General features: G+C 53.8%; 1 protein-coding gene across 2 annotated transcripts in view; it reads left to right on the top strand.

The window, feature by feature from the left end:
• Nucleotides 1-24,319, top strand: part of LOC137300231 (trafficking kinesin-binding protein 1-like) — a 78,723-nt gene that overhangs the window by 47,480 nt on the left and 6,924 nt on the right. Inside the window, exons 5-17 of one of the 2 annotated variants that reach the window (XM_067969330.1) lie at nt 5,805-5,881; nt 7,680-7,796; nt 9,236-9,336; nt 10,362-10,470; nt 12,216-12,294; nt 13,510-13,640; nt 13,745-13,819; nt 14,346-14,483; nt 15,402-15,478; nt 17,078-17,311; nt 19,831-20,132; nt 20,282-20,500; nt 21,705-21,813. In XM_067969330.1, the coding sequence (XP_067825431.1) occupies nt 5,805-5,881; nt 7,680-7,796; nt 9,236-9,336; nt 10,362-10,470; nt 12,216-12,294; nt 13,510-13,640; nt 13,745-13,819; nt 14,346-14,483; nt 15,402-15,478; nt 17,078-17,311; nt 19,831-20,132; nt 20,282-20,500; nt 21,705-21,813 (1,768 nt within the window). The remainder of the gene's footprint in view (nt 1-5,804; nt 5,882-7,679; nt 7,797-9,235; nt 9,337-10,361; nt 10,471-12,215; nt 12,295-13,509; nt 13,641-13,744; nt 13,820-14,345; nt 14,484-15,401; nt 15,479-17,077; nt 17,312-19,830; nt 20,133-20,281; nt 20,501-21,704; nt 21,814-24,319) is intronic. The other variant, XM_067969331.1, reaches the window with a different exon arrangement.

The raw sequence follows: 24,319 nt of genomic DNA, 5'->3' as shown, positions 1-24,319 counted from the left end.
TAGGAGAAGCAGGCAGGGTCAGTACCGGGGGAGTGAGGGGAGATGCCTGACAGGAAGGATGAGAAGATGGATGCTGGTGGGTAGAGCAGTTGTGAGGCAAAGGGACAAAGCAGAACGGTCGTAACCTTGTTAAAACTTTGGTCAGCTAGTGGAAACTTTTGCATTTTGAGTGTGCAGGTGTGTCTCTGAGTGTGCAGGTGTGTCTCTGAGTGTGCAGGTGTGTCTCTGAGTGTGCAGGTGTGTCTCTGAGTGTGCAGGTGTGTCTCTGAGTGTGCAGGTGTGTCTCTGAGTGTGCAGGTGTGTCGCTGTGTGTGCAGATGTGTCTCTGAGCGTAGGTTCGTCTCTGAGTGTAATTGTATCTTTCAGTGTGCAGGTGTGTCTCCGAGTGTGCGGGTGTGTGTCTCCGAGTGTGCGGGTGTGTGTCTCCGAGTGTGCGGGTGTGTGTCTCCGAGTGTGCGGGTGTGTGTCTCCGAGTGTGCGGGTGTGTGTCTCCGAGTGTGCGGGTGTGTGTCTCCGAGTGTGCGGGTGTGTCTCCGAGTGTGCGGGTGTGTCTCCGAGTGTGCGGGTGTGTCTCCGAGTGTGCGGGTGTGTCTCCGAGTGTGCGGGTGTGTCTCCGAGTGTGCGGGTGTGTCTCCGAGTGTGCGGGTGTGTCTCCGAGTGTGCGGGTGTGTCTCCGAGTGTGCGGGTGTGTCTCCGAGTGTGCGGGTGTGTCTCCGAGTGTGCGGGTGTGTCGCTGAGTGTGCGGGTGTGTCGCTGAGTGTGCGGGTGTGTCTGAGTGTGCGGGTGTGTCTGAGTGTGCGGGTGTGTCTGAGTGTGCGGGTGTGTCTGAGTGTGCGGGTGTGTCTCCGAGTGTGCGGGTGTGTCTCCGAGTGTGCGGGTGTGTCTCCGAGTGTGCGGGTGTGTCTCCGAGTGTGCGGGTGTGTCTCCGAGCGTACGTGCAATATGTGACTGGGTTGTCAGTCAGTGGCCCCATTTGATTAGAGAGTGAGTGCAGCTCGATTGTAAATCTCGAGGTGATAAGGAGCGAGAGAGCAGGATGTGGAGGAACCCCAACAGGGAATGACTTTGTTGCTGTCTCAAAGCACGTTGGGTGCAGTCCCTCCCTGGGAATGTGACCTTTGTCCCAGGCATCTACCCCAGCCCAGAATCACTGTAATAGAGGCAGAGACTCATCCATTGCACAGTCAAAACGGATCGGGATTAAAAACTGAACAATAATTCGTGCATTCCTGGAACAACATCCTGTTAATTATTTACAGAGAACAAACATTTTGCTTTTGGGGGAATAATTACAGATGATTAATATCAAAGAGTGGAGATTTACTTAAATGAGTCCTTGGACTCTCTGTGCTCACTCCCTCTAGTGTTGTGTTGGTGGCTCCCAGCTGGGTATATTATTGGATGTGACGTGTGTATATAGCGGGGTGAGGCTGTGAGCTGAGCTTTTGACCAATGGACGTTTGGAGCAGAAACAGATATTTACAACTCTCGGGCTGCGGTCGAGCGAGACGATTGGTTGTGTTCCCGAAGCTGTGTTAAGGACGGGTGGTTTCTGCAGCACGGAGCCGTGTTGGGATTCATTATCCGTGCCTTCCGGTGGGAATCGGCTCAAGTTATGTACAAGAGCTGGGAATTCTTAACCATGGATGTGTGGAGCAGCGCTGATAATGAACACAATGGCAGTCCCGTGGCAGAGAGAGAGAGTGGCAGCGATGTGATGCAGTACGACATGGGGGAAGGTATGGGGGGAACGGGAGGGGGGGAACGGGAGGGGGGGAACGGGAGGGGGAGGGGGTGATAGGTCCTGGGGTTCAGTATTGTCGGGGGGAGGGGGAGGGGGTTCAGTGTTGTCGGGGGAGGGGGGTTCAGTGTTGTCGGGGGGAGGGGGGTTCAGTGTTGTCGGGGGGAGGGGGAGGGGGGTTCAGTGTTGTCGGGGGGAGGGGGAGGGGGGTTCAGTATTGTCGGGGGGAGGGGGAGGGGGGTTCAGTGTTGTCGGGGGGAGGGGGGAGGGGGGTTCAGTATTGTCGGGGGGAGGGGGAGGGGGGTTCAGTGTTGTCGAATTGCTCGAGTTTGCCAGGTGAGGGATTTTTCCAGGTGCTTTTGAATCAGAGACACTTTGGATTTTGGGATCTTTTCAGTGAGAGATGAATTGTTGATGTTGAGGACACCCTGGGCTACATCCCAAAAATCCCAATTCTTAACCATGGATGTGTTCCCCCCCTCCCGTTCCCCCCCTCCCGTTCCCCCCCCCCTCCCGTTTCCCCCCCTCCCGTTCCCCCCCTCCCGTTCCCCCCCCCTCCCGTTCCCCCCCCTCCCGTTCCCCCCCCCTCCCGTTCCCCCCCCCTCCCGTTCCCCCCATACCTTCCCCCATGTCGTACTGCATCACATCGCTGCCACTCTCTCTCTCTGCCACGGGACTGCCATTGTGTTCATTATCAGCGCTGCTCCACACATCCATGGTTAAGAATTGGGATTTTTGGGATGTAGCCCAGGGTGTCCTCAACATCAACAATTCATCTCTCACTGAAAAGATCCCAAAATCCAAAGTGTCTCTGATTCAAAAGCACCTGGAAAATTAGTGTTTCACTGAAATTCACATTTTGGGGTTGGACGGGTGACTAAGTTGGTGATGATTAACGATGATTCACTGGATAGAGGGACCTCAGCAATACTCAGACCCCCGGGAATGTAGCAGCAAAGCTGCCCGGTGTCTCCAGTCTGTTAAATGCTCTGCGACGTGTCTCTGGGTGCGACAGTAATGGGGAGGGTGCTGTGTTGGCCGATCTGGATTCAGTTCCATTCGGTTCACTGCTCCTGTTGGTCTCTGACAGAGTGGAACAAATCTGCTCTGAGTCGGGGGTCAGTTTCCAATTACCAGAAAGTTAATGAGCGGAGGAGCGGCCCCCCCCCCCTCTCCGGGAGCGGCCCCCCCCTCTCCGGGAGCGGCCCCCCTCGCCGGGAGCGGGCCCCCCCTCGCCGGGAGCGGCCCCCCCCTCGCCGGGAGCGGCCCCCCCCTCTCCGGGAGCGGCCCCCCCCCTCGCTGGGAGCGGCCCCCCTCGCCGGGAGCGGCCCCCCCCCTCGCCGGGAGCGGGCCCCCCCCTCTCCGGCAGCGGCCCCCCCCTCGCCGGGAGCGGCCCCCCCCTCTCCGGGAGCGTCCCCCCCTCGCCGGGAGCGGCCCCCCCCCTCTCCGGGAGCGCCCCCCCCCTCGCCGGGAGCGGCCCCCCCCCTCGCCGGGAGCGCCCCCCCCTCGCCGGGAGCGGCCCCCCCCTCGCCGGGAGCGGCCCCCCCCCTCTCCGGGAGCGCCCCCCCCCCTCTCCGGGAGCGCCCCCCCCCCTCTCCGGGAGCGCCCCCCCCCCTCTCCGGGAGCGCCCCCCCCCTCTCCGGGAGCGCCCCCCCCCTCTCCGGGAGCGGCCCCCCCCTCTCCGGGAGCGGCCCCCCCCCTCGCCGGGAGCGAATATGCAAGAAGCGCCCGGGTGTAGCAATTATACACGTTCCGATTTATCTTCCTCAAACGCTGAAAAATAATAAACCTTCTTGCTTATGAAGATAGGGAAATAAAAGAGTGGTGAGAATGTGGAACTCGCTCCCACAAGGAGTAGTTGAGGTGAATAGTGTCGATACATTTAAGGGGAAGCTGGATAAACACATGAGGGAGAAAGGAATAGAAGGATATGCTGATAGGGTGAGATGAAGTAGGGAGGGAGGAGGCTCGTGTGGAGCATAAACACTGGCATAGACCAGTTGGGCCGAATGGCCTGTTTCTGTGCTGTAGATTCGATGTAAAACCCTTCTGAGGCTTGAAACCACTCTCTGCTCGCTCCCTTTTCTCTAATGACTCTCCTGTCTCAATCCCCACCTTATTTCCAGCTCGATCCCTCCCTCTCTTTCTTTCCTCCAGTTTCTCCCCTTCTCCCCTGAAGGTTCTGACCCTGCAGGACTCCCCGTTCCACAGGCTCAGCAACTCTCTTCATGTGTCTCTTCCAGGCTGTTCAACCATGGTCAGAGAGGGATATCACACCAAGCCTGGCCCTGCTCTTGCCCCAGCACTCACACAAGCACATTCCCCATCGATCGGGCCCCATCCCCAGTGGGAACTCTGTCCCAGTCCGGGGACACTGGGCTCAGTTGTAGTTCTCCTGTTGCCGCACTGGCTAAACGCAGAGAATTCAGCTCCAACCAGGGATTGAGCCGAGATCATCCTGCTCTGTTGGCCTCAGTGCCGCACCAGATGGTGCATTTTCTTACTGAGCCACTGGGGGCCTCTTCAAAGGGTTAATAATAGAATAGGAACTGAAGAGTGGAGTTAAAGTGCAGAGGGGGATGGGTGAGGCAGGAGGGGAATCGAAGAGTTAAATCTGAGCTTTCGCTCCTCATTATACAAATCACTGCTCGAAAATGAAGTCCAATTAACCGAACGAAGCTGAGAATTTTCTGGGGCATCAGTGATGCCAGACTGAGACGCTGCCTTGTGTAAGGTGAGGATATCGGGTGTGTTGCAGGACGTGCTACTGCTCACGTAGCCTCACCGCGGGCTACACATTCAGGCTCGGACACAAGATGGGGGGAGGGGGCAGGGGCAGGGGGGAGGGGCGATGCCTCTGATCTCTCAAAGAATAAATGCACCAGTCCGAGAGTAACTGAGGCCCCCCCAAGGATCAGTCCCCAGTCCGTGCTGAGTTCGCTGGTCTCACCCAGGCAGTTACCTCTGGGCTAAGGAGAGGAAAATTCAGCCAGGGTTCCACAATCCAGTGACCCCCCTCTGGCTGGAAGGTGGATGTAACGGGAGGCTGGGTTCGGGACGGGGATCGGCTGTAATTTTCCCCGCTGAAACTCACTGACACTCCGTGTCCAGGTCCACGTAAGAATTGACCCTTTGGTTTCAGTAACGGAGGGAGACTGAGTCTTGAGTCTGGCCCCCGTGAGAGGCAGAACCTTCAGGACAGTCAGGCCTGGGCACGGAATCAGGGAAGAGACTGGGAATATATGGGAGGAGGATCCGGGGGGGGCGAGGGGGAGGGGGGGCGAGGGGGGCAAGGGGTAGGGGCGAGGAGTGAGGGTATTTTTGGCAGAAGTTCTCTCCTAGTCCAAATCTTGGAATTACATCAATGTAATCAAACCCCCCGAACCCCTCGATTAGATTCCAGCCTGTAACTCACTCCCGGGGATCTGTTATTCTATATATAAACCCCCCCGAACCCCTCGAATAGATTCCAGCCCGTAACTCACTCCTGGGTATCTGTTATTCTATATATAAACCCCCCGAACTCCTCGATTAGATTCCAGCCTGCATTGTTAGCTTTCAGATGAGACGTTAAACCGAGTTCCCATCTGTCTATTCCGATGGGTCATGTGGATGTAAAAGATCCCACGGCCACTATTTCGAAGATGACCAGGGGAGTTCTCCCCGGAGTCCTGGGGCCAACTTTTATCCCTCAACCAACATCACCAAAAATAGATAACTGGACATTCGTCTCATTTGTTGAGACCTTCCTCTGTGTGAAATGGTTGTGTGTTGTCCACATAACAGTCGCTTCACTTCAATATAATTCACTGTCTGGGATGTGTTTTGGGACATCCTGACTCGATAAGGCACCAGTAATGTACCTACCTTTACCTGACCAATGGCTGTTTCAAAGACACGCAAGTAAAGGGTTAAACTCTCCTGGAGAGGATGGGGAGACCTGGGCTGGAAATCTCAAACACCAACCCCACAGTCTCTGAACACAATGACAGCTGGTTGGCTACAGAAGGCTGCGCAAGACGGGGCAGAGCCAACACTAATGGTAATCCGTCTCCTTTCACAGTGCTCTGCGCTGAGAGAGTGGGACAGGTGACAAAGACGTACCATGACATCGAGGCAGTCACTCATTTACTGGAAGAGGTGAGACTGTAACTTTATTCCCCATCAAGCCCCCTGTTAAAGTGTTTGTTTTCCCTCTTTTTGTCCCCACTGGCGGGAGGGTCGGGAACCAGAGGACACCGATTTCAGATAATTGGTAAAAGAACCAGAGGGGAGATGAGGAGACGTTTTTTTCTGCGGCGAGTTGTTATGTTCTGGAATGTGCTGCCTGAAAGGGCGGTGGAAACAATGCAAGTTTCCACCTTTAAAAAGGGAATTGGATAAATACTAAAAAAGGAAGAATTTGCAGGGCTATGGGGAAAGAACAGGGGGAGTGGGACTAATTGTTTAGCTCTTTCAAAGAGCCGGCACAGGGGGCCAAATGGCCGCCTTCTGTGCTGCATAATTCTATGATCCTATTGGCCTCTCTTCCACCCCAGGGTTCAGGTACCAGCTTGCACCAAGCCCTTGCCTGTGGTCGCTGGGTATTGTGCCCCAAGACTGGCACATGTTCGATGTGCCCTCAGATTCCCTCTGCGGGTGAAAGTGCCCAATTTGCTGCTTATCCCCACAGTCATAAGAACATAAGAACATAAGAAATTGGAGCAGGAGTAGGCCAATCGGCCCCTCGAGCCTGCTCCGCCATTCAATAAGATCATGGCTGATCTGATCCCAACCACAAATCTAAAGAACACAAGAAGTCGGAGCAGGACCCGGCCACATAGCCCCTGGGCCCTCTCCGCCACCCACAGGGCATTGACCGATCCGAACTCAGCTTCATGTCCAATTTCCTGCCCGCTCCCCATAACCCCTAATTCCCTTTACTTCTAGGAAACTGTCTATTTCTGTTTTAAATTTATCTAATGATGTAGCTTCCACAGCTTCCTGGGGCAGCAAATTCCACAGACCTACCACCCTCTGAGTGAAGAAGTTTCTCCTCATCTCAGTTTTGAAAGAGCAGCCCCTTATTCTAAGATTATGCCCCCTAGTTCTAGTTTCACCCATCCTTGGGAACATCCTTACCGCATCCACCCGATCAAGCCCCTTCACAATCTTATATGTTTCAATAAGATCGCCTCTCATTCTTCTGAACTCCAATGAGTAGAGTCCCAATCTACTCAACCTCTCCTCATATGTCCGCCCCCTCATTGATACTTCCCTTCCCCCCCGTACACTGTCCACGTAAACACCTGAAAAATGGGCGCTTGACTGAGGTAATGGGGGGGGTGACTGGTTCCTGTAGAACTGTCCCCCAGTGAGAGTCAGTGTCTGTGGATCTGTCCCCCAGTGAGAGTCAGTGTCTGTGGATCTGTCCCCCAGTGAGAGTCAGTGTCTGTGGATCTGTCCCCCAGTGAGAGTCAGTGTGTGTGGAACTGTACCCCAGTGAGAGTCAGTGTCTGTGGAACTGTACCCCAGTGAGAGTCAGTGCCTGTGGAACTGTACCCCAGTGAGAGTCAGTGTGTGTGGAACTGTACCCCAGTGAGAGTCAGTGCCTGTGGAACTGTACCCCAGTGAGAGTCAGTGTCTGTGGAACTGTACCCCAGTGAGAGTCAGTGTGTGTGGAACTGTACCCCAGTGAGAGTCAGTGTCTGTGGATCTGTCCCCCAGTGAGAGTCAGTGTCTGTGGAACTGTCCCCCAGTGAGAGTCAGTGTCTGTGGAAGTGTCCCCCAGTGAGAGTCAGTGTCTGTGGAAAGGAGTTTGTAAATGAGGGAAAATTGGAGGGGAAATAATTGCTGTTGGTTTTCAAAAGTTAATTGATCAGTTTTGTAGAGGAGGGAGTGGCAGCTTGTGATCTCTTTGGGAACATCCCTAACCCAGCAATGTCGGGTGTCATTTCAGAAAGAGCGAGACCTGGAGCTGGCGGCTCAGATTGGACAGTCGCTCCTCAAACAGAACCGGATCCTGACCGAGAACAACGAGTACCTGGAGGAGCAGCTGGAACGAGCCAATGAGGAGGTGAGGCTGATGATCCTGTTCCATCGCCTGGAAACAACTATTCTCCAACTTCCTGCCCACTTTCCTCCCACGTTGGCAGCTGTGGCTCAGCGGTAGCGTTCCCACACTCTAAATCAGACCATTGAGGGGCTCAAACCCCACTCACGGACTTGAGCCCCTGATCTAGGTTGGCATTTCAGTGCAGTACTGAGGGAGTCTTTTGGATGAGATGTTAAACTGAGACCCTGTCTACCTGTTCAGGTAGGTGTAAAAGATCCCATGGCACTCCCTGATGCTTCATCCAACCCCTGTGGGAGTCCAGGCGGATTGTCAGTGGGCAATTCCACCACAGGGGTCATCGCCGTCAAGCCTGACCCTGTCCTTATTTGAGATCTGTATGCCCAGCAAGAGTCTCTGTATCGTGGTCTGGAGCAGGACCCCTGTACCCAGCCCAGGGCGGGGTGAGGGTGGGGGGTGGTGGTGGTGGTGCTGGAGCCGGTTACAGCCCTGGCTGGGATCGGTTAACTGGGCATAGGCTGGAGGTAAAACCCAGGCCTGCCTTGTACGTGTGGCTCACTGGGCAGAAACCTTTACCCATTGAGCAAGGAGGGGGAGCTCTGCAGCTTCCATCACCAGCAAATCACCGGTTAGGCCCCAGCTGGAGTATTGTGTTCAATTCTGGGCACCGCACTTTAGCAATGATGTCAAGTCCTTGGAGAGGGTGCAGAGGAGATTTACTAGAATGGGACCAGGGATGAGGGACTTCAGTGATGTGGAGAGACTGGAGAAGCTGGGGTTGTTCTCCTTAGAACAGAGAAGGTTAAGGGGAGATTTAATAGAGGTGTTCAAAATCATGAGGGGTTTTGAGAGAGTAAATAAGGAGAAACTGTTTCCAGTGGCAGAAGGGTCGGTAACCAGAGGGCACAGATTTAAGGTGATTGGCAAAAGAGCCAGGGGCGACATGAGGAAACATTTTTTTACGCAGCGAGTTGTTCTGATCTGGAATGCGCTGCCTGAAAGGGCGGTGGAAGCGGATTCAATAATAACTTTCTAAAGGGAATTGGATAAATACTCGAAGGGGAAAAATTGTAGGGCTTTGGGGCTAATTGGATAGCTCTTTCAGAGAGCCGGCACAGGCACGATGGGCCGAATGGCCTCCTGTGCTGTACCATTCTATGAAATGCACTCCCTGAGGTGGGGGGGGTGGTGGGATGGAAAGGCAACAAATTAATTCACTCCCACCATGTCTCTCGGTGCCCCCAGGTGTCTGGGAGTGATCTGCGGGCGACCCTGGACCAGTTGGGAAGATTGATATTGGAAGAGGCAACGCTAGAGACCCTTGATTCCTCATTAGTAACTTCATTTTCCATCAGGAGTTGACGTGATAGTCCTGATGTCTGGTAGGCTGCTATAGGGTCCCTGCCGTTCTCTCGGCATTAACCCTTTCCTCTCTTCTACAGGTTGCACAACTGAAACACGAAGTGAGCCTGAGAGATGATCTTCTACATCTCTACACCAACACGATGGAAGACAGTGAGCCCAATTCCACCTGCTGCACCCCGTGAGTTCACCCACGCCCCCTCTCCCCCACGCCCTCTCTCTCTCTCTCTCCCACTTCCCCACTCCCCCTCCCCCCTATCCCCCACTCCGCCTCTCACGTGGGGTTCAGATCGCGAGCAATGAGGTAAAATGATTTGGCCCCTGAACTATGGGGGGAGGCCGAAGGATCTGAGAATGTTGACAGGAGGAGAGAATTCTCCGGGGAGACCTCACTGACGTTGTTCAGGGGTTTAAACTGAGCCCCAATAAATTGACAAAACCACAAACCGGGGGTGGCCCAAGAACTGTTGGCAAATTGAAGAGGGAGACGGATAGTTTTTTGGCAAAAGACATGATCGAGGGGGGGAGGGTACAGTGTACTCAGAGCTTTGGAACCAGCCAGATCGATCTCAACTGTCTTTACCGATCTTTAACACTCTGTATAAACATTTGTAAACAATTTTACAACACCAAGTTATAGTCCAGCAATTTTATTTTAAATTCACAAGCTTTCGGAGATTTTCTCCTTCCTCAGGCAAATGTTTCAAGATCTCCTTGAAGCCTACGCATTTATACATATTGAACAATACATGGTGTTTACAGACTGCCCCTGCAACTGCCCGTTGCCAAGGCAATCACCGTGTTCAGACAGAGAGGTGTTATCTGCAGGTAACACCTCTCTGTCTGAACACGGTGATTGCCTTGGCAACGGGCAGTTGCAGGGGCAGTCTGTAAACACCATGTATTGTTCAATATGTATAAATGCGTAGGCTTCAAGGAGATCTTGAAACATTTGCCTGAGGAAGGAGAAAATCTCCGAAAGCTTGTGAATTTAAAATAAAATTGCTGGACTATAACTTGGTGTTGTAAAATTGTTTACAATTGTCAACCCCAGTCCATCACCGGCATCTCCACATCATGTATAAACATTAGCAGTGTACACGCACATGCACATTCCCACACGCACACGCACACGCAGGCCGTAGTGTGGATGTTCACTGAGCTGGGTGTGGTTTGGAGTTTGATTTGCCTGTTTCCCATTTACAGCTTAAGACGGAATGAATCGTCAGTGTCTCTCCAGAATTACCAGCACCTGGAATTCCTGCAGCAGAAACTCAAGGGTTTGGAAGACGAGAACCACAAGCTGAAACATGAGGTAATCACGGGCCCTGTACCCGTTACTGGGACACGCAACCAGTGCCCAATGGGGAGGGACAGTCATGCACCGGGGCTCTGGGAAGGGTCAGTGCCTGTTTCCCAGAACGAGTCGTCCCCTGTACCCCAGGAAAGGTTTGGAACCTGTACCCCAGGATCCAGAGGATCAAATGTAGCCCTCGCTCTGCCACCCAGGCTGAGACCAGCTAACTCAGGGGATTGAACCAGGGCCTTCCTGCCGTGTGTGTCTCAGTAACGCACAGGGCAGTACGTTTACCCACTGACCCAACGGGGGTGCCAATTGTTTAGGTTTTGAAAATCCTGGTTCTCTGTTTGTTTTTACGCTCTGCTGCCTGCTCCCCCACGCCCGTCCCTCTCGCCCGCGCCCGTCCCTCTCGCCCGCGCCCGTCCCTCTCGCCCGCGCCCGTCCCTCTCGCCCGCGCCCGTCCCTCTCGCCCGCGCCCGTCCCTCTCGCCCGCGCCCGTCCCTCTCGCCCGCGCCCGCTCCCCCGCGCCCGCCCCGCTCCCCCGCACCCACTCCCCTGTGGGTATCTCGCTCGAGTCTCCAACCCCATGCGTCAGCTGTCACTTTGTTACCAGCCCCTGCAGGGGCTCCCCCATCGTGCTGAACTTCGGGAAGTGGTGATCTGGTGCTCGAGTGTTCAGGTACCCCTCCCTCTCGCCCACGGGAAATGCTGCATGGGTGTGGGGCAGGGAACTGGGCACAAAGTGAAATCTGGACACTGTTGAGTTTTGTGATGGACATTCTCAGGGATCAGGATTAAAGACCAGGCTCCCCTCACACGGCACAAAGTGGCTGCGTTTCTACGTTTCTCTCCCGACCGCTGATTCACCCTCAATAAAAAAGAAAAATAATTGGAAAGGCCGTCAGATGATCGACACCCAAAACATTAACCTCAGAAGAACGTGGGCTCAAGCCCCGCTCCAGAGACTTGAGCACAAAATCTCTGACACTCCCAGTGCAATACTGAGGGAGCGCTGCACTGTCGGAGGGCCAGCACCGAGGGAGTGCTGCACTGTCGGAGGGTCAGTACTGAGGGAGTGCTGCACTGTCGGAGGGCCAGCACCGAGGGAGTGCTGCACTGTCGGAGGGCCGGCACCGAGGGAGCGCTGCACTGTCGGAGGGTCAGTACTGAGGGAGTGCTGCGCTGTCGGAGGGCCGGTACCGAGGGAGCGCTGCACTGTCGGAGGGTCAGTACTGAGGGAGTGCTGCACTGTCGGAGGGTCAGTACTGAGGGAGTGCTGCACTGTCGGAGGGTCAGTGCTGAGGGAGTGCTGCACTGTTGGAGGTGCCGTCTTTCGGATGAGATGTTAAATCGAGGCCCCGTCTGCCCTCTCAGGTGGACGTAAAAGATCTCATACCATTTTTTCAAAGAAGAGCAGAGGGAGTTCTCCCCGGTGTCCTGGCCAATATTTATCCCTCAACCAACATCACTAAATAAAAACAGATTATCTGGTCGTTGTCACATTGCTGTTTGTGGGATCTTGCTGTGCGCAAATTGGCTGCCACGTTTCCTACATAACAACAGTGACTACACTTCAAAACGTGCTGTGGGACATCCTGAGGTTGTGAAAGGTGCTACATAAATGCAAGTCTTTTCTGTCCTTTGATTCACCCTCACGCTGGAACTCAGTGAACTCTTTCCCCTCCTTCCTCCTCACTCTGACCATCTCCAGCCGACGGTCTTGGTTATATTGAACCTGTGACTTGTTATTCTCTCTGTAGGCCACTCAGCTATCGACGGAAACCTTGGCGTACGAGAGCCAGGAGGAGCAGCTGGTGATAGACTGCGTGAAGGAACTTGGTGAGTCGGGACCTGGCACAAGACTCCTTGAAGGATGTGAAGGCCTCGGAGAGGGTGCAGAGGAGATTTACTGGAATGGTGCCAGGGATGACGGACTTCAGTTATGTGGGGAGACTGGAGAAGCTGGGGTTGGTCTCTTTAGAGCAGCGAAGGTTAAGGGGAGATTTAATCGAGGTGTTCAGAATCACAATAGAGTTAATAAAGAGAAATTGTTTCCACTGAGAAGAGGGTCTGTAACCAGAGGACACAGATTTAAGATAATTTTGTCTGCAAGGTCCAATACCAGCGTGGGCAGTGTATATACCCACTGGGGGCATCACTACCCACGTCAGGGTCTGGGTGATGACAGTACAAAGTTTAATGGTGGGTGTGGGACCTAAAGCGGAGGTCAGGGGTCCCTACACTCCAGCTCGTTTCACCCAGGGGCCTGCATCGTGAGGACCACTTCCCATCACCATTCAAAGGCCCACCCCCGGGACGTGGGCCAGGCCACTGTCGCATGAACTGAATCTGGTCCCAGATCGGGTTTGCTGGGCTGACCATCAGAGTTCATTGGGAATCATGAGAACAGCAACAGCAAAAAAAAACATTTCTAAAGTTTCTTTAACGTAGAAAAACATCCGAAAGAGCTTCACAGAGAAGGAGATAGTAGGAGGGGTGATTAGAAGCTTGGTCAAAGAGTTGGATTTGAAGGAAAGCCTTAGAGAAGGAGAGGGAGGTGGAGGGGATTAGAGTTTGGGTTTAGGCAGCTGAAGGCATGGGGTGAAGGGCAGATTGTGCACAAGAGAATATTAATAACCAACTCCCCCACATCTCAACACACAAATAAAGAATGGATTTTTATTATAAAATCCAGCCCCTGTTTTCCTGTATGTTCTAGACCAGACTGTCTGGCCCCATTCAGACTGATGGTCAATCTATTCACATTGCTGTGATACAGAGCCTTCCCCATCAGTGCGATCGCGAGGCTTCTCTGCTTGGTTTTGAGGTCAGTGGTGCTCAGGTTGTGGGCAGAGTTTGTCCGGCAGTGACTGACCTCACTCTGGGGCAGGGATACAGAATAATGAGGAAATTCAGGACCACTTCCCTGAACCGGAGATCCCAGAATCGCAGCCGTTCATCAATCACGCGATCGAGGAGTCCGCTTTCTTGCTTCTAATCTTCACCTTTTGCTCCCCTTACACCAATCTCACTGTTTGTGGGACAATGGTCCAGGAGAAAGCAATAACCAACTGGCTGCAGTTTCAGACCAGCTGGCACGAAAAATCGAGGACTCGGCACGACAGCAAGAGGAAATCAGCACCCTGCTCGCACGGGTCGCAGACCTACAGCAAAAGAGCAAAGTGGTACGTCAATCCGAGACACTCAATCCCACCAAACCCATCGCAGCTCCGTCAGTCCATAATAAAGTTTATCGGAATCTAAAATGTGTTTTTTTGTCTTCATTTAGTGCTCAACAGAGAACGAAGAGTTAACTCAGCACCTCAAAACAGCAAGAGAGAGTCAGGAGCAGCTAAAGACCGAGGTGGGTAACAGACTCAGTAACCCCTCTCCCCCAGCGCCCTGTGTTACTGACTGTATCTCTACTGATGTTAATCCCTCTCCCTCACACTGTCTCTCAGTAACCCCTCTCCCCCAGCGCCCTGTGTTACTGACTGTATCTCTACTGATGTTAATCCCTCTCCCTCACACTGTCACTCAGTAACCCCTCTCCCCCCAGCGCCCTGTGTTACTGACTGTATCTCTACTGATGTTAATCCCTCTCCCTCACACTGTCACTCAGTAACCCCTCTCCCCCCAGCGCCCAGTGTTACTGACTGTATCTCTACTGATGTTAATCCCTCTCCCTCACACTGTCACTCAGTAACCCCTCTCCCCCCAGCGCCCTGTGTTACTGACTGTATCTCTACTGATGTTAATCCCTCTCCCTCACACTGTCACTCAGTAACCCCTCTCCCCCCAGCGCCCTGTGTTACTGACTGTATCTCTACTGATGTTAATCCCTCTCCCTCACACTGTCCCTGAAGCTGATTTGTTTGATTGCTGTGCAGCTGCAGTATCTGCGGGAGAAGTACTCTCAGTGCGGCGCGATGCTACGCGAGGCCCAGGAGGAGATAAAGAATCTGCGAAACAAGAGCATGCCGAACAGTTCCATCAACCGCTACCACACGGTGCCCGTCTATCCCATGGTGAGCAATGCAACCAGACACACACACCCACCTCACGCTCTCTCCACACTCTACAATTCTTCACCTGCTTCAGCCTTCCTACAATCCACAGGCTTATCACAGCCGAGCCTGGCATCGCCTCCCCCTGGCGCCCCGTGGGACCGGGCCCTCCCCCTGGCGCCCCGTGGGACCGCGCCCTCCCCCTGGCGCCCCGTGGGACCGGGCCCTCCCCCTCCGTTTCCCAGTTGAATCAGTCTGCAGTTGCAATGTTGACCATTTCTGAGAACCAGTGACATTTTCTGCCTTTAAAGAGGGGCCATTTTGGTGCCAGGCCGGACAGGAAAGGGCCCAGTTCCATCACCTGCTCTGCGCTGGTAGCTGGTCTCAGCTGGGGCAGTGGCAGGGGTATTATAACTGACCTTAGTGCCCTGGGTTTGGAGTATAAAATCAGTCAGGTCTCCTGCTCCTGATCAGCATCCAGCGACACCTGCTGGAAAGTCTAAGTGTCTGTGGGTTTTGGTTAAGGACAGGATTGGGCTTGTCTGTGATGCCCCTATGGTCAAATAGTTGAGACTCACACACGAGGAATGGCCACTTGGGTAAAGTATAGGAGGGGACCGGCGACTGTGGAGCCCGTCCGCCAGCGAGAATCGGCACCTTCAGGAGAGGAGAGGAGAAACTGGAAGAAAAAGGAGATCCCAAAGCAAATAAGGAAATTGTAGGAACCTTCTTACAGGATCCAGGTGTGTTTACAGATTCTGGAAGGAATGTTCCGATTAATGGAACTCGAACCAAACTCAATCCTCTGGGATTAAACGTGAGCGGCTCCCGAGAGTCCTGTGTAACAGGCACAGTGAATGGGGCCGTTCCTTTGTAAGGAGCTGTGGGCCCCGATCAGCGTCTTGTCTCCAGGTACAAGTGAAATCTCTTCCCTTGTAGGACTCCCTGGCAGCTGAGATCGAAGGAACGATGCGGAAAGGTTTACACTTGGACACCGCAGCATTGCTGGAGAACAGGTAGGAGACGGACGCTCGGAAACAGAGTGACGAGCCCTCGGCGCTTTAAATGTCGGCCTGGGGATTTGGGCCTGGGGATTTGCAGCTCATTGCGAGCCTCTGCAGTGGGAAGGGCACGGCCCCATCCGGGAGTTATGAGAGGCCAGGAAGAGCTCGGGTTTGATTCCCGGTCTGTGTTGGTTTAGCTGATCTTGAGTTGTGGGTTTGGAGGGGAAAATCAACAAGGGTTCTCGCTTGATTACTGCCTTCCTGGGAAATGTGTATGTATGTGGGCAACGCATGTGTGTGTGTGTCTGCATACCTACAGCGCGGGGACAGGCAGCGCGAGGACAGGCAGCGCGGGGACAGGCAGGGCGAGGACAGGCACGGTAACGACAGGCACGGTAACGACAGGCAGGGTAACGACAGGCAGCGCGAGGACAGGCAGCGCGGGGACAGGCAGCGCGGGGACAGGCAGGGTAACGACAGGCAGCGCAAGGACAGGCACGGTAACGACAGGCAGGGTAACGACAGGCAGCGCAGGGACAGGCAGCGCGAGGACAGGCAGCGCGAGGACAGGCAGCGTGAGGACAGGCACGGTAACGACAGGCAGCGCGAGGACAGGCAGCGCGAGGACAGGCACGGTAACGACAGGCAGCGCGAGGACAGGCAGCGTGAGGACAGGCACGGTAACGACAGGCAGCGCGAGGACAGGCACGGTAACGACAGGCAGCGCGGGGACAGGCAGCGCGGGGACAGGCAGCGTGAGGACAGGCAGCGCGAGGACAGGCACGGTAACGACAGGCAGCGTGAGGACAGGCACGGTAACGACAGGCAGCGTGAGGACAGGCAGCGCGAGGACAGGCACGGTAACGACAGGCAGCGCGAGGACAGGCACGGTAACGACAGGCAGCGCGAGGACAGGCACGGTAACGACAGGCAGCGCGGGGACAGGCAGCGCGAGGACAGGCAGCGCGAGGACAGGCAGCGCGGGGACAGGCAGCGCGAGGACAGGCAGCGCGAGGACAGGCAGCGCGAGAACAGGCACCGTACTCACCACTAGATTGGAGGTTGTTCCTCCCTCCCCTAAAAAAAGAGAAAAAGAAAGAACTTGTATTTATGTCGCGCCTTTCGCGACCTCTGGACGTCCCAAAGTGCTTTACAGCCAGTGAAGTACTTTTTAAAATGTAGTCACTGTTGTAATGCAGCAAACCCGGCAGCCAATTTGTGCACAGCAAGATCCCACAAACAGCAATGTGATAATGACCAGATAATCTGTTTTAGTGATGTTGGTTGAGGGATAAATATTGACCCCAGGACACCGGGGAGAACTCCCCTGCTCTTCTTCGAAATAGTGGCCATGGGATCTTTCACATCCTGAGAGGGCAGACGGGGCCTGAGTTTAACGTCTCATCTGAAAGACGGCACCTCCGACAGGGCAGCACTCCCTCAGTACTGGCACTGGGAGTGTCGGCCTGGATGTTGGGCTCAAGTCTCTGGAGTGGGTTTATGAACCCACGACCTTCTGACCCAGAGGTGAGAGTGCGACCCACTGAGCCACGGCTGACACCTGTTATGCTCGGGGTGAAGGGTTACTAATGCTTTGCTTTCCTCTCCCAGTAACTACAACCGGAGGGTGTTTGAGACAGTCCGAGCAGTGAACCAGGTGGTGAAGCTGAAATCCCGCTCACAATCCCCGCAGAACATTCCGGGCTCCAGCCCATCGTCGACAGGACACTCGGGAATGTCCAGCCGATTCAGCACGCCTCGGACCAGCTTTTACGGGTCCAACACTCCAAGCATCGGACGGGAGGACAGACTACAGCCGCTCAACCTGGACACAGAGTGCAGTCCGTAAGAATCACACATCCCGTCTAATCACAGCTGGAATCACACATCCCATCTGATCACAGCTGGAATCACACATCCCGTCTGATCACAGCTGGAATCACACATCCCGTCTGATCACAGCTGGAATCACACATCCCGTCTGATCACAGCTGGAATCACACATCCCGTCTGATCACAGCTGGAATCACACATCCCGTCTGATCACAGCTGGAATCACACATCCCGTCTGATCACAGCTGGAATCACACATCCCGTCTGATCGCAGCTGGAATCACACATCCCGTCTGATCGCAGCTGGAATCACACATCCCGTCTGATCACAGCTGGAGTCACACATCCCATCGAATCACAGCTGGAATCACACATCCCGTCTGATCACAGCTGGAATCACACATCCCGTCGGATCACAGCTGGAATCACACATCCCGTCGGATCACAGCTGGAATCACACATCCCGTCGGATCACAGCTGGAATCACACATCCCGTCTGATCACAGCTGGAATCACACATCCCGTCTGATCACAGTTAGAATCATAGAATCATACGTCACAGCAGGAGGCCATTTGGCCCATCGTGCCTGTGTTGGTTCTTTGAAAGAAAGAATTTGCATTTCTATAGCACTCTTCACGACCTGAGGACAATGAAGTTCTTTTGAAGTGTAGTCACTGTTGTAATGTATAAACACGGCAGCCAATTTACGCACAGCAAGATCCCACAAACAGCAATGTGATAATGACCAGATAATCTTTTTTTTTGTGATTTTGGTTGAGGGATAAATATTGGCCAGGACACCGGGGTGAACGCCCCTGCTCTTCTTCAAAATAATGGCCATGGGATTGTTTACGTCCACCTGAGAGGGCAGACAGGGCCTCGGTTTAACGTCTCATCCGAAAGACGGCACCTCCGACAGTGCAGCACTCCCTCAGTACTGCACTGGGAGTGTCAGCCTGGATTTTTGTTCTCAAGTCTTTGGAGTGGGGCTTGAATCCACAACTTTCTGATCTGGAGAGCTGTCCAATTAGTCCCACGCCCCTGCCCTTTCCCCAGAGCCCTGCAAATTTTTCCTTTTCAAGTATTTATCCAATTCCCTTTTGAAAGTTATTATTGAATCTGCTTCCACCGCCCTTTCAGGCAGCGCATTCCAGATCAGAACAACTTGCTGCGTAAAAAAAAAAATCTCCCGTCTGGCTCTTTTGCCGATCACCTTAAATCTGTGTCCTCTGGTTACTGACCCTCCTGCCACTGGAAACAGTTTCTCCTTATTTACTCTCTCAAAACCCTTCATGATTTTGAACACTTCTATCAAATCTCCCCTTAACCTTCTCTGTTCTAAGGAGAACAATCCCAGCTTCTCCAGTCTCTCCACATAACTGAAGTCCCTCATCCCTGGCACTAGTATCGTGCTGTGTACGTGTGTGTGCACAATCACTTGTGCACATTGCTTGTATTTGGACGGCCCCTGCCCCTCTTTGCACAGTTTGAGCAGGGGACCAGTTCTCCTGGGGTAGCAGACACCCAAATAGATCTGGTGTGGAACCGAGCAGGAAAGTCCAGTTTCGATCCGCAGTCTGTTCAAACTAGTCCATTAATCTAACAATTCAAATTAAGCAAATGAAGAACAGAAGAAGCAGTTTGCCCGACAAACACTCGAAAGCAGGAGGTCCGAGCGCTGGTTATGTGTCGCGAGTATCAAAGCAGGTACAGCACAGAGGTGGCCATTCGGCCCATCGTGCCCGTGCCGGTTCCTTGAACGTAAGAACTAGTCGATCAATAACTTGGCTCCTGTTCACTCCAATATCCCGGTGAACAGTTAGAATCACAAACCCAACTGATGGGTTTTCACTGGTCAAATTGCAGAACTGACCAGCTCTGGAAGGACATCTGTTGTTTCTGTGATTTTATCAAGTGTGTGAGGCTCGTTCCCTCGATAGGAGACGAGGTCTAATTAAAACAAAAATCATAAAAATTTCAGGGTGGGGGGGGTTTGAAGATCCTGAATATCACCCTTTCTCCACCCATTTCCCCCCCTCCCCCTCCCCCTCCCCCTCCTTTTTCCCCCCGCCCAGGCTCCTGAGGGTTAGGGGACAGTGAACTCAGCCAGGCTTCCCGCTCCTGGTCGCTGCCCAGTGACTCCTGCTGGCAGCTGTGTGCATGCGCGCACGGTGTGGGCAGGAATGGGCTAGTCTGCGATGGCCTCTATTGTTGAATAGCCTTCGCCAGAGGCACTCCTGGATGTGAGGAACAGGGGGTCTGGGGTGGCTCAGTGGGGGTCCGGAGGGGCTCAATGGGGGTCCGGGGGGGGCTCAGTGGGGGTCCGAGGGGGTTTCAGTGGGGGTCCGAGGGGGTTTCAGTGGGGGTCCGAGGGGGTTTCAGTGGGGGTCCGAGGGGGTTTCAGTGGGGGTTTGAAGGGGCTCAGTGGGGGTCCGAGGGGATTTCAGTGGGGGTCACCCAGCTTATGCAGGACCTTCAGTCAAATCATTGCGTTTCGTTCTCTGACCTGATGTCGGGGCCTTTGTTTCAGAGGCGAGGATGTGGAGAGGAAGCTGGGCACCCCTGGGACTCCCGGCTGTCACGATCTACAGGCCGCTTTGCAGCGCTTGTCCCTGAAGCAGGAGGAGGGCCTCGAGCTTGAGCGAGACCACAAGCTGAAGAGTCTGACCGGAGACGATCTCTCCTCCAGTGGCCTCCTCACTCCAGCTGAGAGCGACCTGTCGACAGGGACCAACTATTCCGGGAGCTCAGGCCTGACCGGAATCTCGGGATTCTCCGTGGGTTCCCGCTCCCACTGCCCGGATAAACTGAAGATCGTGAAGCCGCTGGAAGGTGAGGCCAGCAACCCTTGACCTTGACCGTACAGTTTACTCTCTGACCCTCGACCCTGACCGTACAGTTTACTCTCTGGCCCTCGACCCTGACCATATTGGGCTGTTTGCTGTGTGCTGTGGGCTGACTTTATTCTGTCTCTGCCTCAGGCTCAGTGACTCTCCATCAGTGGCAGCAACTTGCTCAACCAAACCTGGGGGGGATTTTGGACGCGCGGCCGGGGGTGCTCACCAAGGATTTCTGCCAGCTGGACATTGATATGAGTGAGGTCTACAACCTGACCGACTTTGAGGAAGATGAAACAGACATGGCCTTGTTCCAGGAACTTGCAGCAACGCCCCCTGGTCAACAGAAACCTGACCCCAACGGTAAGAGAAGGCTCGACTCGAATCCACCCAGACACCCGGACTCTCTGATACACCCCGCACCCCCCACTGTAACACTCTGATACACCCCACACCCCTCACTGTAACACTCTGATACACCCCACACCCCTCACTGTAACACTCTGATATACCCCACACCCCTCACTGTAACACCCTGATATATACCACACCCCTCACTGTAACACTCTGATATACCCCACACCCCTCACTGTAACACTCTGATATACCCCACACCCCTCACTGTAACACTCTGATATACCCCACACCCCTCACTGTAACACCCTGATATACACCACACCCCTCACTGTAACACTCTGATATACCCCACACCCCTCACTGTAACACTCTGATATACCCCACGCCCCTCACTGTAACACTGATATACCCCACACCCCTCACTATAACACTCTGATATACCCCACACCCCTCACTGTAACACTGATATACCCCACACCCCTCACTATAACACTCTGATATACCCCACACCCCTCACTGTAACACTCTGATATACCCCACACCCCTCACTGTAACACTCTGATATACCTCACACCCCTCACTGTAACACTGATATACCCCACACCCCTCACTGTAACACTCTGATATACCCCACACCCCTCACTGTAACACTCTGATATACCCCACACCCCTCACTGTAACACCCTGATATACCCCACACCCCTCACTGTAACACTCTGATATACCCCACACCCCTCACTGTAACACACTGATATACCCCACACCCCTCACTGTAACACTCTGATATACCCCACACCCCTCACTGTAACACACTGATATACCCCACACCCCTCATGGTATCTCTGTCTTAGATTTAACACACTTATTGGACAGAATTCTCCCTCCTCTCTCTCAGAATCTGACATAGAACAGGTCTCAGTTAGTTTCTCTCCCCACCTCTAGTGTGTCCCACGACACGTTACCTGTGTCTGAGATGCACGCTCTCCACAATTCCTTCACTTATCTCTGCGTTTCTCATAAGTCCATCACTGCCCTCTTCCCCAGTGTCATCTCCCAACCGCTCCGGCTTGGCTTCTCTCTCCCTCCGTCCCTCTGCCCCACAGCTCCTTAAATGTCCCACTCGTGTAATTGGCTCCAGAGGTTGTGCAGAGGTGAAATAAGCTGCCTTGTTGTCACCTCGTGCTTTGCAGTGACATCTGTCTGGTTTCAGTTGCAGCATGTAAATCCACCAACCGCCTGCCTGAGACCCAGTCCACCTACACCATCACCACCTGCCGCATTATGCACCCCTCTGACGAGCTCACCACAGTGACACTGAGGTAAGAGACTGAGGGAGGGGGAGTCGGGGGGGGGGGCAGGGGAGGAGGAGGAGAAGGAGGGGGTTAGGGGAGAAGGAGGGGGAGGGGGGAGAGATGGAGTGGGAGGGGGAGGAGAGGGGGTGAGGTGGTGAGGAAAGGGCTGGAGTGGGAGGGATGGAGGGGGTGAGGAGGAGGGGGAAGGGATGGAGGGGGTGGGGTGGAGGGATGGAGGGGGAGGGATGGTGGGGGTGGGATGGAGTGGGGTGGGGGAGGGATGGAGTGGGGTGGGGGAGGGATGGAGGGGGGTGGGATGGAGGAGGGATGGAGGGGGGTGGGATGGAGGAGGGATGGAGGGGGGTGGGATGGAGGAGGGATGGAGGGGGTGGGGGAGGGATGGAGGGGATGGGGGAGGGATGGAGTGGGTGGGGGAGGGATGGAGTGGAGGGAAGAGGGGGCAGGGAAGGGGTGTGGAGGAGGGGGAAGGGATGGAGTGAAAAGGGGGTGAGATGGAGTGTGCACAGACCGGTGTCTTCAGTTGATTTAAGGCGTCACTATGTTGTTGGTTGACTTGTGATCTACTCACGGTGCCCTCCTGTATATTCAGTCCCAGCCTGTTCAGGCCTGGGGAATGGGTGACTCTGTTTTAATCAAGAAAAAAAAGAAAGACTTGCATTTATATAGCGCCTTTCACCACCTCAGGACGTCCCAAAGCGTCTCACAGCCAATGAAGTACTTTTGAAGTGTAGTCACTGTTGTAATGTAGGAAACACGGCAGCCAGTTTGTGCACAGCAAGATCCCACAAACAGAAATGTGATGACACCCAATAGTGTCTCTCAGAACCTACGGGTACCAGTGGAGGGATGGTGTTTGGTGATATATTAATGATATAAAGTGTCGTTTATAACATCGCGCTCTCATATCGGAACATTGAGATAATCACCTGTAGAATTAATTTGACCGTCCACCTTTCTGTCTGTCTCTGTACCAATTGGTCAGGATCTGCTTTCAGGGGAAGGGTTCAATGTTTTCCGATCCGGTCTTCGTAATTCCCAATGTAGGAACTTTCACGTTGGGCTGTTGTTGGAGGTGATTCCAGCTGAGAGCTCCGTCACTTCCCATCTCTGTACCCTGTCCCTCCCACTGTGGGATTAACGTGTCGCACTCTATGTGGGAGTGGGGTTGGGGCAAGAGCTGAATCTATTCTCGGCCTGTCCTCCCCACCCACCCTGCTCTAAGAGTAGTTGACGTGTGGCCCCCTCAACCTGGATGGAATGTTGCTGGTTTGACTGAGGATTCACTAACGGACTGTTGTTTTTATCCCAAATACAGGCAGAGAAAGCCGTGGTACAGGCACTTGCTGAAAGTTTAAGGAGTGTTGAATCTCGAAGTAAGACCAGTGGTGTTTGATTCCCAATGTGGGGAGTCTGCCCCTCACATAGAACATCTGCCCTTATGTAGAATTTTCCTGTGTAGAGCACCAGCCTCTCCTATTAGAACATCTGGCCCTCCTTTAGAACACCTGCTTCTGCTATAGAACATCTGCTTCTGCTTTAGAACATCTGCCTCTCCTACAAAACATCTGCCTCTTCTATAGAACATCTGCCCCACTTACACCACCCAGTAGCCCGGGCATCTGTCCATCAGGTTCAATGAAGAACTGTTTCCATTAACTCCCTGGGGTCAATATTTGCTCCCCTTTGCCTGGTGTTAACATATTTGTCCAGTTCCATTTTGAAAGTTATTATTGAATCTGCTTCCACCGCCCTTTCAGGCAGCACATTCCAGGTCATAACAACTCGCTGCGTAAAAAAAAAATTCTCCTCATCTCCCTCCTTTTCTTTTGCCAATTACCTTAAATCTGTGTCCCCTGGTTACCGACCCTCCTGTCAGTGGAAATAGTTTCTCCATATTTACTCTACCAAAGCCATTATTAATTTTGAACACCGCTATTAAATCTCCCCTTAACCTTCCCTGCTCCAAGGAGAACAATCCCAGTTTCTCCAATCTCTCCATATAGCAGTTCTCAGCTGGAGGGTTGCTGGTTTGTTACAGTTGGTCTCAGTGCCCTGGCTTTGAAGGGGAAAGGTCAGCCAGGGCTCCTGCTCCTTCTCACTGCCCAGTGACCCCCCCCCACTGGCCTGGTGCCATGTGTGGATGTCTGGTGAGGACAGGATCAGGCTCGAGTGTCCTGTCCCCCACTTTGGTCAAGTGTTCCGCTGGTGCTCGCTGCCCAGGCTGAGGTATGAAGAATGGGCATTGGGCAAGATAGCAGAGGGTGCCTGACATCCCTGGGACTGTGCGTCAGCAGGAGAGGAGAGAGAAAAACGCCATTAGAATTCAACGGGGGTCAGTATGACTTTGGGCGACAGTGTAAATCGGGTGAGATTTATACATCACTCCCCATTTTCTTTTTTCTTTTTTTTTTATTCGTTCACGGGATGTGGGCGTCACTGGCGAGGCCGGCATTTATTGCCCATCCCTAGTTGCCCCTTGAGAAGGTGGTGGTGAGCCGCCTTCTTGAACCGC

Source organism: Heptranchias perlo, chromosome 30, assembly GCF_035084215.1.
Source record: "Heptranchias perlo isolate sHepPer1 chromosome 30, sHepPer1.hap1, whole genome shotgun sequence".
NCBI classification, from domain to species: domain Eukaryota; kingdom Metazoa; phylum Chordata; class Chondrichthyes; order Hexanchiformes; family Hexanchidae; genus Heptranchias; species Heptranchias perlo.
This window is presented reverse-complemented; position numbering and strand designations above follow the sequence as displayed.